Raw genomic sequence first — 17,845 nt, forward strand, 5'->3', positions numbered from 1 at the left:
GCAATCCTTCAGACAAAGTAAGGATTTACAAGCTTTCAGTTATGACTTAGTCATGGACTACTGCTTTTATATTTGCAGCTTGTCAAGAATACAATAAACCTTTTCTGCTATATACCAGTATTTATATTTAGAATTCCTTCCTTTGCTTTTAGGTCACAGTGAAGAACCTAAGAAAAACACTCCTAGTATCGGCCTTATTGTTTCAGTGCAAACACCCAAACTTTAAATGATAGGTCTAAGGTCCTGTACAGCGATCATCGATTCTGTAACGCTTTTGACTCCACAGTGTGTAGGACAGCAGACCTTTTGGAGACTTCTCCTTGTTCTCCTGTTTGAAGGTATAAATGTCAACCACTATCTCTTAAACTTCCTTACATCTAGAAGCCATCTTCCACACAAGTTGTGATAGCCCTACCATCTACAGCTGTCACAAAGAATTAGTTTAGCTGTTCTTTCTTCTTATAACTCATACTAGTGTCACTGTAAGGTAAATAGAACAATTTCAAAAGAGTGGGAAAGAGGCATTTCAACTTCATCGGATAGTAACTGGAGTTACTTTTCCCCAAATTGGCATCTGACCTTACAGTAAAGTGTGAGATGCAGTAATTGACAAGGATCTGCAGATTAGTGCCTTGAACATCTTCCATATTAGGGGGGGATATTGCTTGTGTCTTAGCAGAAGGAGCCTGCGGGTTCATTCAGCAGGAGGGGTACAAGACAGCTGGTAACACAGCAAGATACATCAGGCTATCCAGTGCAGTATTTGTTATAAAGGGAAGGCTTGACCTTTGCAGTACCTGACCGTGGCTAGAAATAGACAGGCAGACAACTTGAATCATTTGGTCTTGTCACCGTAATAAAGCAAAGTCTGAGACACATCTGTTAGATGCAATTTTCATTCTGTGGATGTTAACTGTAAATTAGGAGAGGAACAACAGCAACAAAAAAAAGCAGCCAAGAAAGGTAATTAGGCTGTTGATGGGAAAAGGGATTGGAGACCACTTCAGCAGAGAACTGTGGTCCAACCACAAGTACAGCAAGGTTTAAAATCTGAGATTTTCAGAGATCTTTACTGTGCTTAGTTCACAATAGAATGCCCTGGAGAACTGTGTAATGTCTTGAGGTCCTGTATATTTTTCTCTGCATGGACTCAATATTTTGTTATAGTCTTCCTTTACTGCTAAGCGGAACTAATGGAGAAAGTGATAAAAAGCTGAAGTTGCTTTCTTCTGATTAAGAAATATTCTACCTATTACTATCAAGCATAGAACATCTATAGACAGAAGGTTTTCTTTGATTCTGCCTGCTCACACTACCCACCACTGCAACATTAAAAGTCCACAGGCCACAGATGAGGGAAGAAATCAGATACGACTGGGCCAAATAGTTTATCACAGTTTTTATAATGTAGTTTGATCAAGATAATGTGACTAACACATACTTTCCCCATCGGTCTCTTGTTTTATTCCCTTTCATTCTTGTCCTTCCTTCCTTTTGCCATACTAACAGAAAGGGAGTTTCCAAAAACCCCTCATTGCCTGTCAGCCTTTGCATCTCTGGACAAAACACCATCCAGAAGGCGGTAGTGGCTGTTTTTCTTCCTGGTTTGAGGCTGACCACAGTTATTAATTCAGGAAACAGTCTCTCAGAAAGCATCCAGGGAGATCTCTAGGTAATTCAAAACTACCTTGAAATGAGGAACCAATTAGAAGAAAACTTCCAGTGCAGATTGGAAAGCCACTGCAGAAGTTGGATATAGCTTAAAAAAAATATTCCTATTTAATGCAACCATCTTTGTTGGCATGCCCTTGTAAGGGCTAGCCACAGCTAACAGAAATGTCATCAAACAGGGAGTTCATATCAGCCACAGTGGTTTGTGCCTTTGAAGTTTGTTTTGTACTGCTTACAAGGTAGATGAGAATTCAGGATTCAGCTTGGTTGACAAACCCAGGGAAGGATCACTACCAAAGCTTTTAAGGCAAAACCCTTAATCCTGCTTAATTACTTAGAGTTACTGGACAGACAAAATACCACTGGGCTACAGCCAGATGAATGAGCACCTTATGTGTTCTCACTGGAACTTGCTATGAAAGTGCTGACGAGCTGAGCAATGTGCCCCTAGTGCACATCCCAGAATGCTGTTAAATTTAAACTTCTGTTCAGCAGCAATTTCTTAAATTAATAAACTAATACCATTTCTCGCACATACAGCTTCACAATTAATGTCAGCTTTGATTTTTCTACCGCGGCTGTGATTGTTATTGAAGGGGAACATTGCAGATCACCACCCAAATCGAGTATCTCATTATTTCTCCATCTATTCATGAAAGCAAGCAGATTCAGATTTGTATTAAAAGCAGGTAAATACATAAAACGACTCATGATATTTATATTTGCTTAAAGCTTTGTGTGATCTAAAGTTCAGAGACACAGCTTGAGATTGTTAAATACACTTTCTGCCATAAGCAAGTATGGCATTGTTTTTAGTTGTATCAGTGACTTGCCAAGGGATATTTCATCTCACAGTAAAATGTGAGCCACTACATAACACGAGTATTGGAGGCTTTGCCAGGAAAATCTAATGCACCAAACCTTTATCTGAAAAATTCAGAATTTAATTCAGACAGTACCCCAAAAAACCTTTCTTTCAGTAAGAATAAAAGTAGACTAAACCTGGAGACCAGGTTGTATCACATGGTATTATACTTCCTTGTGAAGGTATACTATTATGTAGAATCATAACCAGATCCCAATATGCTAAGTTCCATATTTATTCATATGTTTTCATATTTAACTTCAGGGATAAATCAAACCATTGAGGTCTAAGTTGCCCTCTAACCAGCCTCTTTATATCTTTAAGATAAAGACTCAAATTTTCAGGCTGATTCTGATGGTCTCAGTAAGCACAGTGCTACTACTCATGGGAGAAAGTGATAAAAATGATCTCAAACTCAATGCTGTAATTTGGTTTCAATTCAGAAGATGAGCAAATGATGCCATATCTGGTATTAAAAATGAGGCCATCAAATGTCCACTGTCAATAATTTTCCTTTCTTCTTCCAAGTTAACAGCAGTCAACTCACATGTTCCTTGCTATTTTAAAATAATAGATGGTATCAATTAATTCAAAAGTGAGACTGGCTTTACTTTTTATTGTATTTGACTCCCATAAAACAAACAAAAAACACTACTTAGTCTCCTTTCTGATTACAGTATTTGTAAACAGTCCATTTTTGCAGAATCACCGAAGTAAAAAAAAAAAAATCTATTACAAAATATATTTCCTTCGAGCTATCTTTAACTGACAACCAAAGCTGAAATATTGTATATACTAACCTAAGTTCCAATCAATAAATGAATGCTTTCCAGAATCTATGCTTTATCACCCTGCAGAAATGAAGTATTCCAATATATTGCTTTCTAAAAGAAAGACTGCTATTATTGTTCCAATAAATAATTATATATGCCTGGTTAATTCTTCAGAGTTGGCACTAGACTGAATGATTTTGAGAGTGCATGCAGACTGTTTAAAACACTATTGTAGCTCAGACAGCACCACTGTTTTCACTGACAATCAAAATGCACCAGACGGTGAGCAATGCTACAGCCTCCTTAAGTCCTAAAATAAGACAAGAAGAAATGTTACAGTTAGTGTAAAAGGGAGCAATGCGGGAGTAGCAGTCAGTAGGTTTATGTTTTGTATTATGTAAGCAGCCAAACTAAATGATTACTGACCTCAACATATAAAATAAACTTTCTGAAAAGCTCATGCACTAAGCCATCCTCCAGTTACTCACGAGTTTAAGATGTCTCTGGGTGTGAAGTTTCATACCTCAGTTTCAGGCCTTGGACAAATGGTTCATGGTTCTTACAGTGACCTATCTGTCAAAGGTTAGTTTTGAACATGCACATAAATTTGTAATTAAAAAGAAATCTTAATGACCACACAGGAGAAACTGAGGACACTTGAACTGCCTGCACAGGCCACAGCAAAAACATATTGATAGAGCAGGAAGTTTAATACCAGGTTTTGGCACTCATGACCACAACTGTTGGATATTTCAGGCTTCTTTTTCCTTGTAAATCACTACCAAATTCATGCATTTCCTTCTCGGAGGGAATTTCTTAGTGCTTCACAAATGCTGGCCCTGTGTTCCTTCTGAGTCATTGTAGCTTTGCCAGCTGGTCTATGTTAGGGCATAATCCCATCAACAGCAGTCTAGCATGAGCAGCATTAATCTCTAGCCATTTCTTCCCTTTTACAGTACAACGAGTTACAAAAGGAACTATGAAAAACAGATTTCTCATCTCAGAGAAATGGGTAGCCTTTGATTTCGTGATCTGTAGCCAGTAATGAATCACTGCGGAATTAGATCTTTATCTGGAGTGAAAGTAATTTTACAACTTCTAGTATACGGAAGGAGAAGAAAATTATCTGCTTCAACAAAATGGCTTCTTCCTCATAGCTAAGATTAGCATTATCACCATGTAAAGTAACTTCACGCTTGCTACAATTCAGTAAGGGTCATGAAAACAGTGTCTTCCCAGAGCAAGAAACATGCATGCCCTTTTATTAACATATATTCCACAAATTTGGTAACAGGATGGAGTTTTGGCAAGAGAAGTCTATGACCACAAATTAGATTTAACCACCTTTGTATTTTATACATACCACAGCACACTATTGTGATGTTACAAAAAAACATGAACGTGATCAAGAGAATCAATACAGTCAGACACAAGAGCATCAAAGGTTGTGAGCATGTATCTGAAGTACAAGAAATGGTACAGAGCAGTTCGAAATATTATTGCTTTTGCCACCCTGAAAATGCTTGCATGACTGCAATACACAACATATTGAAAGTCACAGCAAAGCTCAGCCAAACAAAGGATATATCAAGAGAAGTATTTTAACCCATCATGAACTACTTTGATATTCCATACAAAAAAAGTCTGTGTAGTGAAAGTATGTAATATAGATTATTTGATTATTATGCAAATCACCAAGCTGAAAGAAAAGTACCCATTCTTCATCCTTGAACATTCCCTGAAGTTTAATTCAGAACCTAATTTGCATTCAATTAACATTTTAAAGCACTACTTCCTAGTTTGTTTGCCTACATGATTTAAATCATAAGAGCCGTTCTTTGCTTTTAGGAACAGGTGAGAGATGGAAAAGATCTCTGGTATGCACAGAGACCCAGCCAGCCACTGATGCACCCTCCTTCCTGTGCTGAGTAACTCTGCACCCTTAGCAAGTAAGGCTTAGCACTAAGACAGACCTGAGCCACAGTTACTATGAGAAAACTGAAAAACTTGACAGTCACCATCACCCTCTTCTCAGTTGAGCAGTGCAAGAATGGGGGGTTGAGAAGACACTGTGAGGGGCCTTGTAGCTCATCTCTGCTTATATCTTCTCCTAGCTGTGAGATACAAATCAGTGATTGTAAGCCACTGGTTGTTAACATGTAATTTAAGCTGGGAATTCAAGATTCTGGGAAAAATAATGTGTGCCGCTACAGGTGTTATGACTGGAAAGGGATTTAAAATAATGTTTCTAAAATCTGTCCCAGAATATACAAAGAGGGGAATGTAATGAAGTATGGTTTGATTTTATGAAATGCTCAAAAACAAATTTTTGCAGGATCCACAGCATTAGTTAGAACCTGAAATACATCCAAAACAGTATTCAACTGAAAAACTTATGAATGGAATATTCTAATGTAGGCACTTTGTGGTATACTCCTAAATGTGCACTTACATAGCTATAAATGAAACAAGAAGTAATAGTGCAAAATAAGACAGTGACTTTGCTTTGAAGTAGGCAAACTATTCATACAGCCAAGGCCATGACAAACTCCTGGAACTCATCCTGAAGTGTTTCATAGTACAGTTACCCTCAATTAGTCATCTCTATGCCTGTGGTTTCTCCCCCAAGCAGATAAAGAGCTGTATTTGTGTCAATCACATTGCTTACACTGACAAAAGATATCAATTTTGAGCTGCAATGACAGAGGCTTGGACAAATACTCCTTTCTAATAGCTTTTGGGGCAGTAACTTCCAGCACAAGGACAGGACAAACAGCTGTAGAAGGGAAACATCTTTGCACATGGCTATAGCTGTTTGCTTCAGGTGCACCAGTCAGCACTTTCAGCTATAGCTCCTCAGGCTGCCCATCAGCTATCATCTCTCAGGTGTTAATTAGCATCTCATGTGAGATCTGATGTGTGACTGCTAGCATTATGGATGAGTTTAATATGCACTAACATATCCTTTGTGATGTGTTTCTCTGAGATCATAGCCATAAAATAAATCATTGAAATGCTTTAAATGTGGTTGTCAAAGACTCCAAAGTTGCTGAAAAGAATTAGTTGTTTGTTCTGTAAAAATTTGTGGGAGTTCTCTCTTCTGCTGGGGCTCATAGGTTGTAGAGTTGAATTTGAAAGACATGTGACGTTCTGCAGGGAAGGTGCCCCCAGATTACCCTTACTTTCTGCATGGCTACATCAGTGAGCTGTTCATGATAGTCCTTCTGGACCAATTATTCTTGATTATGTATGCTAGGTTAGTCCAATATTTAACATGCATGGGTAATTCCAGGTTCTTTCAGAAAGGATGTCTTTCTCCACACTAGTCTAAAAAGTCTTCCGTCTTGAATGTCTGAATCATGACTGTTCCCTCCTGATTCTTCTAAGGATATTCAGCATGTTCCCAAGCCCAAATTTCTCATGGTATTAAGACTGGAATACCACAAGCATCTACATGTTCTTCAAAGCTTACTATGATTTCCAGGTTTTCTTCCCCTCTGTTAACATTAGGAACTAAACATGCACACGCTGTAGTGTCTGACAGGCCAAATGATTCTCAAGTAAACCTGAAAAGCAGCTTTGTATTGCATCAATATGAAATTAAGCTCTGGGCTTGTAGATGTTGATTTTTGTATGTATTTTCACATGAATTTCCATGCCAGAAATGTCTGCATTGAAATATTTCATCTAATTTGCACTAGTATTCCTACCGAGATAATCAACATTTGGATATTTCTAATGACTGTCAGATTTTATCTGTTGTCACAACACTGAAAATATCTATGATAGATTAAAGCAACAGATTCTTAGGAATAGTTCGTATCATGGCAAAGTAATGTGTTCTAGTACATTGAGGAAATAAAGATCGTGTAACAGTTTTTATGGTGAATTCATGACAGAACTTGAACCACTGTTTCAACTTATAATACATAGCTAATATAAATAAATTAATACATGTTTGTCTCAATCACATTGAAAACATTGAACAAAATCAGTGAATGTCTCTGAGTATACAGTGAATGCATACTGAGCAAGCAATGAATAGCAAATGAACATTGCTAAAGTTTCCTGTATGCCCCCTCTAGTGGAAACAACTAGTCAAATGGAACAGTAAAGGCCCAAAAAAGTCATTTTGTTTGAAAGGAAGAATAAAATAATTTACAGAAACGGAGCACAAAAAGATCAGGTATCAAATGAGAGTCAAAAACAAAATAAAAAGAAGTCAGTCTAAGAACAACTAGTACCTCAGGCAGCTTGAATCCTGAAATGTTAGAGAGAGAATTAGGAAAGAGCAAGCTAAGGCCTAATCAGAGCGCAGGTTGTTTAAGGAGCATATATCATTAGGATTTCTGGTATAAATGTTTTGGAGGAACTCTACCAGTATTGAGAATACTGGGCTACTGCTATCCTGAATTTCACTTCTGTCTATCAGGTAAATTCAGTTGGCATTGCTCATTTATATCCTTTTAGCTACCCACTGATTATTTACCATTTACTAAATCTTACTGAAGCCAAGTTAAGGTTTCGTCTTCCCCCCCCCCCCCAGTGTTTCTTGTTTTGAAAACCAAAAACAGTGGAAATTTGCATGTTAGGTTCATGTTTCAATTATGTTGCTTGTTGTTTTCCTAATACACTCTATTTATAGAAATGGGATTGTCTAAAAGTGATAAAAGTGACATCACATAAGCACAGTCCTCTGCTTTTCAGTCTTCCCTTTCTCTTTCCTATACGCAGAGCGCATTCACTGTGAGAAAACAGGAATGTCATCAAAGCAATTTCTCTTTCCCTGAAAACAGCGATGGTCTTCAGAGGATATATTGATAAAAACTTTTCTACCTTTAATAATAATATGATGTTGATTACCTGTGTACTTCACATCTTTGCAGTCTATTAAAAAACAAATCTAAAAAAAATACGCCACCCCAAACCCAATTATACTAATTTCCAGTGGGGGAAAAAAAAAATAGAAAAAAAAAAAAAGGTTTTTAAAATGCACTTACCTGGAACAAAGCTTCCCTGGACCACCTCCTTATAAGCCCACCAGCCCTCATGGATTTTTGGTGAATTTTGTTGAGCTAGAAAGAAATAAACAAATCATAAAATTAACAAAAGGCATAGGAAGTATTTAATTACAGAACTTTGGGAACTCTAAATAGAATATCATCTTCAACAGAGGAGCCATTCCTTAAGTTCCCAAATGATGTCTGTTCAATTTACTGAATTATGTTAGTGCCTCTATCTTAGAGCACCTTTTCTGTTTCTCAGACAGTAAAACATACTTTCTGAAGAACTGATCACTAAATGTAAAATTTCAAATAAAAAGTGAGAATTTGTAACACTTGTGAACACTTCTATGCCAACCATAAATTCAACACAGTATAAAAATACAGATAGAAAGAGTGCACTGCAATCATTTTTGGTAGTCAGTATCGGAGCCCGAGTTTGTAGACTGAGCAGCAGTTTCTCCCCTTCCTTTCCCAAGTTCTCCAGTAATCTCTCACTTTGAATAGGAAGAAGTAACGGAGTGAATGGCAGGCAACAGCTGTATCTGTAACTGTTTGTCCTCTCATCCCACGTGCCCTGAGTTCCAAAACTAGAATGGAAATGGGTAACCCATGGCTTTACAAACATTGGCTCATACTATACTGCTCAGGCAGGAAGATAAGTTTTTTCTGCCATCTTCTCTGTCCGCAGTGTAGCACCCACTAGTTGTCCCCCACCCCAGTCATACTGTAAGCTAGGCAAGATGCTTGCTTCTGTTACCTATGACATGCAACTCTATAGCACAGTGCAGTTAAACAATAAAAGCCTTCTCTGACCAATATTCTGAATGCCATAAAGATAAAAATCTAAGCTTTGGATAATATTTGTCCCTGATGAGACTGTTGCTTAAATAACTTCTTTACGTTCCCTGAGAAGCAAAGAATAGAAAGGTCTTGACCACTCCACGAGGTCATTGCTTCCTTTTGACTTGCAGGAAATCAGCACTGGCACAAATTTTATGGTTAAAATATAAAGTATTAATACAAAAATACACAATATAATAGTTTCAAAGCATATACAGACACAGCAAGACGAACGTTCAGTTGATTTCCATAAGACAGCAGATCAGACAATATGCAAATGTTCTGCCATCACTTGTGTTTTGCTTGATGTCTTCATGTTTAGAGCAACTCTCTTTCACTGAGCTACAGAAAGCTCAGCTAGGTTGTGTATTATTAGCTTTTTTTTTTTTTAATCAGATACTTTCAATCCCTTGCACTAGGTCTAAGAAATTTTAACATCTAGTACACAGCTACAAAGATGCTGGATTTAGCAGCTTTCTGCTGCAGTTTCATTTCTAGATCACATATTATATACAGAAGGCACAATTACCCTGGGAAAAGTTCCAATATAATAAAATTGTTGTTGTCGTCATTAAAACTTACAAAGAGAATGTGATATTCAGACTAAAAGGGATAAAAGATGAGGACCACTACACACTGTTCTATCAGCAACAAAATAATAGTTATGATTTAACTGACTGTAAATTGCAGAAACAAAAGTAAAGCTGAATTTAATTAAACATACTGACAGAAGGCCCAACACTTTCTGGTTACCAGAAGCCTAGGCACACAGTGGAACGGGGTACTTCTGGATGTAGAATTCCCTTTGCAGTACTCACACTTGTGCCATCAGTTGAATGGTGACATGTTAAACTGAAAGGGCTGCCATACTGCGTACTCTTTGCCATCTGCAGATGACATTACCTTCACTTTTTAACCTCTGTATCACTGTGTAGAGAACTCAAACTGTGTCTGGCTTTGTTGTGCTGGACTACACTATAAAAACATTTGGAAAATGGCAAATCCCAACCCACAATCCAAAATATCTGAGCAGCAAAGTATTCATACCCAGTCTGAACGGTGATTTTTGGAATCTCAGCACTGGTTCACAGAGGTTACTTTTATGCTTATGTGCAACAGAAGGCCTTAAAGATTTCAGGATGCTTCAGCAATAGGAGAGAACACTAATACGTGAGTCCCAAAAAACACAGCAATTATTCTTCCACATAAAATTCTCCAGAAAATTAAAGTGCATTCAAGTCATTGCTAATACACACATCTAAAGCTAGTACAGCCAACTGGGCAGCTGCATTTTAGAAAAGGGTGAAAAAAGTATACATGTAGATACAGGTAACTTAAGTAGACTTCAGGGAGACTGGAATTTTCAAAAGCAACTGTTCTACGTCAGCATTTATAGAAACATACACAACAGAAAACTGTATAAGTTTTCCCAATCTAAATATGTGCCAGGTCCGAAAGAAATAGTCCAGTACTCAGTTTAAACCAAAATCAAAGGGCACCAGCTCTGCAGTTCTGTTTCATTGTGTTGAGCCAAACACACACACACACACACACACACAAAGCAGTATCAGGAAAACTAAAATTTTTGCCATATTTTTAAAAATCTGTTGCATTAGTATGGAAACAAAGACTGCATGAGATGAGCAAGAAAATTAGATTATCAGAGCTTTGTACTAAATAATTGGATGTCTGTGCAATCACTTCAGCTATCAAAGAAGACCATGACTTGGCATCACTCTGCACTTCCCCCAGATACCAGATCCTTATCTCTTCAATATACATGAAAATGAAACACACAAAAAGGAATGCAATAAGCAAAATAATCTGCTTTTCCACAGCTATATAAAATGCCTAAGATAGAGCAAGAGCACTGGTGGGCTACTGCCGATTCACAGAAAACTGCGGCCACTGAGGAAATTGAGAAGAAAGGCACATTGTTGTTCTGAGAGAGGAGCTAGGGAGCTGCCCAGTGCCCTGCCAAGGCTTCCTGAACCCTGAAACCTCTATCTTTTATACCAGTTCAGGCAAAACATCCTGCAATAACAGCACAGTGACTGAACACAGATTTTCACTCTGTCGTGCATATGAACTCTAGCTTGGTGCCAAAGATTTACTCCGATTGATCCTGCAGGGACTTTGCTTAAGGAAGAAGATTTATAAAGCTCTCATTCCTCTTACTGCAGAAGGAGAAGGGACTGGTAAGGGCAAGAAGCAGTGAGTGTCTTCTGAGAACTTCTCCTAACCCATTACCCAATCTGTCTTTTGAAAGTGGGCAAGTGGTCTGATCAGAGGAGCAAAAAAGCTGTTCTCTGTTTATGAAACAGACCCATACCTGTATTAGCAATGGAACAAAGGAATATAAAATTAGAATGAACAGACATATGGACAGTCCTTGCTGGGAATCCTATCTGGGCCACTTACACCTGATGCCCATACAACACAGGGTCTGTACAATTGGTGTATCAGTGCCCATCTGACAGCATGGCACTGTGCCTGGATAAACAGGTTCAACCTTATGGCTTAGGAATTATTGCCAAGGAAAAGGATTCTTCCTATGTGCCACCTCATGACACTGCAAATAGCAAAATTCTCTCCACATCCTTCTTATTTCAATTAAAGAGAAACTATTGTACATCTCATTGCAATTCTCCTGCTTGAGGACCGTAAAAAGAGACGTGTGCTTGCTTTGTAGCTTCTGGTATTCCTGCGTGCCTACCTGAATAGAGAGGTGCCTACGTGGCAGCTCCTTTGTTTTGGCAGGACTTGTCACATAAAATACTGGGGAGGCAAAAGGCCTAGAAAGCATTTCTGTGTTACTGGAGAGGGTTAAGTAAGTAAAATAAATCATTTCCAATACCTCAGGGACTTATGCTTTTACTGCTGATTTCAAAATACCTGGGGTAGGAACTTGTAGAGAACCTTTACGTGCCTTTTGATTCCAAGAAGCATCATTGCTTCTCTAAGGCATCAAAATAAACAGGCCAAACCAAAGAAACACTTCACTGTTTGGAACAGAGCACAGGTAGCTCTGCAACAGCTATGTTAGCATCAACAAGGTATTCTGCGTTAGCAGGGAAGATCCAAAATGCCACGTTTGTCCAAAGTGCTAGAGGATATTGGAATGACCTCCATTTGCTACAGTGTTCTCTCCCTCCTACTGAAATCACTAGTATCTGAGATTAGTCATCATGCGGATATAACGCCATTATGTCAGACCTATTGCAATGCAGCTGCTGTAGAGGAGACAGGATATTTATTCAGAGCAGAAATGACGTGTTGCTTTCATTTTGTCAGGTTATTGGAGGTCTATCTTATTGTGGAGTGTAAAATTAAAGGCTAACCTCTGCAAGGTGTCAAGCATTTTCGTTTCCTTGTGATTTCCATGTACAGGGAAGCAGCGCTTCCTGTATTACAGCTACAGTGCTATAAACACAAACGCCAGACGATGCCAATGCCACATAAACTCATCAGTTACCTATGTCTAGCTTATTGGTTAAAACCTGTAGGCTTGCAATTCAAAGAGGAGCTGTGTACTCAGTAAAACTGTTTTAAAATCATCACATAACAGTGTACCCAGTGTACCCAGATGCTGGGTACAGCATGCAGGTGCTGAAATACCTGCATAAGAAGATTCAGAGATGCCTTCATCTAGTTGGATGGCTAATGCTAACATAATATAAAACACAATAATTAATATAAAATTCCCCTCAATAAATATGTCTATTTGGATTAGATAAATAAGTCATTCTATGATTAGTTATTTACTTTCTCTATTTAAGCAAAAGATAGAATGGCTTGCATCTGATGCCATCCACACCTGAGCATAAGCCAGCAGCATCCTGCCAGATCAGAATTCTCCATTCCTTGACTACCATTTCACACAGATGAAAAATGCTGGACTGTGGAGAAACCTTTTTATATTTGAATTTTATTGATCTGAGCTCTTCTGATTGATATATTAATCAATCATTCTGTATGTTTCTCTCATAACAGTCTTGCTTTTGATGACCTGATTAGCATTGCTCTGGCATTAAATACATAAGAATATATATTTAAACAAAAAAAAAAGTGTAAGAAGAAGTTTAATATTTCTTCCTAAACTCCATTTCCAGAATGCTAGGTAATGTACACACTTTGTAATTATTTTAAATTCACAGTTTTAATTGCTACATTTTATATGGATCTTCTGCACACTGTTAAACCCAAGGATGGGTTGCCCAAATTCTGGAGGGAACACAGACTTGCTCAATCTAAACAATCATTTTTGACATCTTGAATCATACACGTGCCAGCTTTTGGCTCACACCAACAAATGCCTCTTAAAGCAAATGGAACAGACATGTTTAAAGTGGACCAGACAGCAGGGGAGCTAAGCAGATGCAATTAGCTTAAGATTCAGCCTTCTAAAATTAATGTTCACTTTGTTTAAAACAAGTCTGTACATAATTGTAGCTATTATTTAAGACATTTTATGTAGCCTTTTATATATTAAAAAAACAAAACAAACCTAACAACACATGCACTTCAGGCACTATATAAAGCATCATTTATAAATGAATACTTACAGGACATGAAAGGTTAGCCTGCTTATGAATATTACAGCCTACATTGTATGCATCACCATACGATGAGGGAGGAAAAACAAAACAAAGGATTATAAAGGGATCAATAAATAAAATACTTTCATCAGCTATGCCAGGTTTTTTTTTTTTTCTGGATAACATTTTGCTCAGAAAACATGCAAATGCTCTTTCATTAAGTTAATACTTTCCAATTCCATAAATCCTTCTTCCACTGTCCCCATGTGTAAAAGCTCTCACTGCTGCTGTGAATTGCAAACAGTATTCAACACAGGCAAAAAGGGACGTGACCTGTTTTTATCATGTCTGAGGGCAAAAGCAAAGTACTACCATGGGAACTCTGCTATGGCACAGAGACTTGACTATTCTCTGTATTTTCTACTTATTGTAATTTTGTGTTCCAGTATGGCTACAATTAAAAACCTGGGCCAAAGGGTAAGATTTCATACGAGCAGGCTCATATGTATGCAGGCAGTAGTGACAAACTACGTGGCATAATATCGCAATATAGCTAACAGCTGCATCTACTCTCCCTGTGTAGTTGGCTTTTGATGAGAGCCACCAAGTGTCCAGAGCCGCTAAATGCTTATTGAAGAACCTTAAACTAAGATGTTTGCTACTGCTTAAGCCCAGAGTAAAAGGAAAAACATTCTTCTTACAACACTGTCTAGCCAGAACTCTGCAAGACTTTGGTAGTATCCGGCAATAGCCTGGTTTGCAGGACGTGCAACATGTATGTAAGGCTGAGCTCTGTTCTGTGGAGAGGCAGGTCTTGTGCAGGTATTACTCTCATCCCTTCTGGTCAAATACATTTGTAAACCTTTTGACTGAAGAATTTCAAAACTTAAAAGGGAGGAAAGGGGCAAAGGTAAGGGATAGCCAGTCTAGAAGCCAGTGCACAGAATCAGCAGGAAGGGCTTCAGAACTTCACTTCTTCCTTTGCTATTAATCCTGCAGGTGACTGTGCACTTCCACTTACCTACCAGTAAATATGAGTTGTAATACTAGTTATCATCCTGTTGTGTTCGAGAAAAGGAAATGGCAGGATTTAGTAGAAGGGATCACATGAAACTGTGCTTATTAGGTGCTTGTTAAAGGCATCTGTATAAATAGATGGTTTTGAGTGGTGGGTCCTAACTTGTGATAAGCACTTTTTCATAAAGGTTATATGCCTAACCATGCAACCGTTATTTAAGTTCTAATATATTGAAGTAATATTAAATTTAGTTGTATCTAAAGCTTTTAGTCAGAAAAAGTTGAAATCACTTTGAAGTACTCCTCCCTGAGCATCTAAATACACCAACGTAAATGATGGATTGCACTGCAGGGTAAATTTATGTCACTGCGCCCAATTTAACATGAAAACTGCATACTGTTCCTAACTCCAGTTGTAAAACATCAAACATCCCTGTAAAGACATCCTTTTAATGTGACTAATGCACATGTAAAATAGGAAGTCCATATAATGTCAAAGACAGTATGTTAGCCCTCTCCAAATAGTTTTTGGCATTAATGGCTGGAATGCTAAGATGCTGTTCCATTTAATGTTATTCGCTTCAATTTTTAAAATAATACTTTTTTGGTTAATTTTCCTTCAGTAAAAATTAACTTCTGAAGAGGTTAAGAAATAGGGAACTTCAATATAGCTCTCTGTGTTGTCCAGGAAAGCTGAGCAGATTTGTTTGATATGACAGAATATTGAAGGTTCTATCCACAAATTCCTATCAACTAGGGATGTGACCCTCTTCTTACCCAGATCCCAGATGCATCTGTGGGACTCACTTTGCTTTTGAATGAGGTATGGTTGGCACAAGAGTCAGAACTGCATCAAAGCTGAACTACTGTAAGAAATCAAAGCAATTAAATTAATGCAGGAGAAAAATACATAGCTCTATTGCAGCAATTAGAACAAAATACTGTTTGTAAGTGGTGCAGGAAATTCAAAAGGGTAAGCCAGAGACTCAGCACCTTTCATTTCAAGACAGTCATTGATGGCATGCTTAGGGTTTCATGGGTCCTAAACCTTGTTAACACAATTTGGCTCTTGCCGTTTTCCAGAGTTTCCTCTATGAGTATCAGCACACAGCATAGTCTATTCTGTGTTGTGATCGATGGGGTAGTTTCTCTCTGATCAGTTGCTTAATCATGTCTAGATACAAAGTCTGAAGAGCTCTATAAAATAATGTAGTAAGAAGAAGCAAGACATCTTGTGATATTAACTTCGGAAATAGCTCTTACTTTACATTGTGCTGCATGCCCTCCACTTCCATTAATTTCAATGCAGTTTGGGGACACTCAGCAACTTCAAAGCAACGGCCTCAATATCCTTGAGCCTTTAAACTTCAATACATTATTAATGCTAAATTAATAGGGCTTCCTTTAAAAGGAAACCACTAAGTTCCTTTCACAGGAGCACACATGATATTGACATCTCATCGGGTTTCTGACCCTACTTGCTCTCTGTACTCTCTAAACATAAAGTTACCAACCAGTAACAGAACAAACAGTCAGAGACCGTCCTGTTAAGTGCCACAGGCAGATTTTTTTTTTTATTCTTTTCCTTGGCTACAGTAAAGAAAAACGATTTCTTCAGCATTCTTCCCGTGAGGGAGCTGTGCCCAGAATTTAATATTTGTCACTGCTTAGGAAAACTCGAGGGGAAAAAATAAAGGTCTTCCAATTAACCTCAAGACAAACGGCATGGCATCAATATTAGGTGCTTGATCCTACAGAATACACAGCAGCCTCATATCACACTGAATTCTACAGCTTCATGAAACCTCCACAATGTGATACGGAAACATTCTGGAGGGCTACATCATACACAAAGAATTAATAAATGCTTAACCAATCCTATTACAAATATTTCTACAGTCTTAACAGTGGGGACATACCTGAAAAAGAAGCAAGAATGCTGCCTTTAATCACCCTTGAAAACTTAGCAGAACTATAAATGACACTCTGTAGGCCTTACACACATGTTACTCTAACTTCAGTTAATATCAAATGACGCACTTTCCTGAGACGGCAAGAATTATGTTATCCTGGCTAACAAAGCTGCATATAAACAACTGCAATAACACAATGTCATTCAAAAGATAATAGAGGGGAGGCAAAATTATTCTGATTATGCTGAATTGGATTCAGAGACCTAGATTTCTAGGCATACTGGGGTTAACAGTCAGGGCACTAATCCAGATCATCTCACAGCTCACTGGACTACTGAAATCCTCAGCACTTAAACCTTATGTCCTGATGTTTTCAGAGATCAAAAAGTCAAAAAACGTTTTTCTGACCATATAATAACAGCTTTGCCACCATCAAGAAGAAACCTAATGTCAGAGGATAAGCCAAGATATGGATCCATTTCAGGCAGTGGTATCAAGACAGAAAATTGAACCCATCATAATGTGACTTTCTTGCAATTGCTCTTCATCAGCACTTCAGTTTATTAGTTTCTTAGCAGAAAGTGGTTCTTGGTTACAGTTACTAGACATTTCTTAACAGAATACAAAAAAAAAACAACAAAAAACAAACATAACTTTCTAGCTAATTTTTCTGAATTTAAAAGTGACATCCTTTATGCCAATGAGTAGTAGATTACACCATAAATTCTTTCAGTGGTGTTAAAAAGATTGTGAAGTATTTTTCAACATAAAGTATTGTTTCAGACTGACGTAGATTTTGACTTGCTCAGAATAAGGCTTCTACATCGTGCAGACTTTCAGAAAAGCCCGTTTGTGCATATCACCATCACTACACATAACAAGTGTAGAAGAGTCTTAAACAGCAATGAATTCATTAAATTCCCTTTAAACTGCCAAAAAGGGTTAGATTCATTGGGTTTAATTCTGTGTGCAACCAAACACTGAGATGCCACAAACTGTCAAAAACTCCAAGGCCCATGTTAACAATACAAGGTTTATATATACATTTCCTTCACTCCATTCCTGGAAAACTGTGGAAAATCAGTGTATATTACTGGAGGCAAGAAAAAGGACTGAAGAGAGATATCTGCTTGCGAGATACAAGGGCAACTCAGAACAAGAAAAGATTTTTAGAGACCCTGAAAAGCAAGGAAAGACTGGCCCTGCATCATAAAAAGGTATT

The 17,845-nt window shown here is 37.9% G+C and overlaps 1 protein-coding gene across 6 annotated transcripts in view; it reads right to left on the minus strand.

Annotated features, from left to right (window-relative positions):
- CA10 (carbonic anhydrase 10) overlaps window positions 1-17,845 on the minus strand; it is a 202,178-nt gene that overhangs the window by 155,840 nt on the left and 28,493 nt on the right. For all 6 annotated transcript variants that reach the window (XM_050714394.1, XM_035558913.2, XM_035558909.2 and 3 more), the window contains exon 3: window positions 8,310-8,384. In XM_050714394.1, the coding sequence (XP_050570351.1) occupies window positions 8,310-8,384 (75 nt within the window). The remainder of the gene's footprint in view (window positions 1-8,309; window positions 8,385-17,845) is intronic.

Source organism: Cygnus atratus, chromosome 18 (genome assembly GCF_013377495.2).
Source record: "Cygnus atratus isolate AKBS03 ecotype Queensland, Australia chromosome 18, CAtr_DNAZoo_HiC_assembly, whole genome shotgun sequence".
In the NCBI taxonomy this organism is placed as follows: domain Eukaryota; kingdom Metazoa; phylum Chordata; class Aves; order Anseriformes; family Anatidae; genus Cygnus; species Cygnus atratus.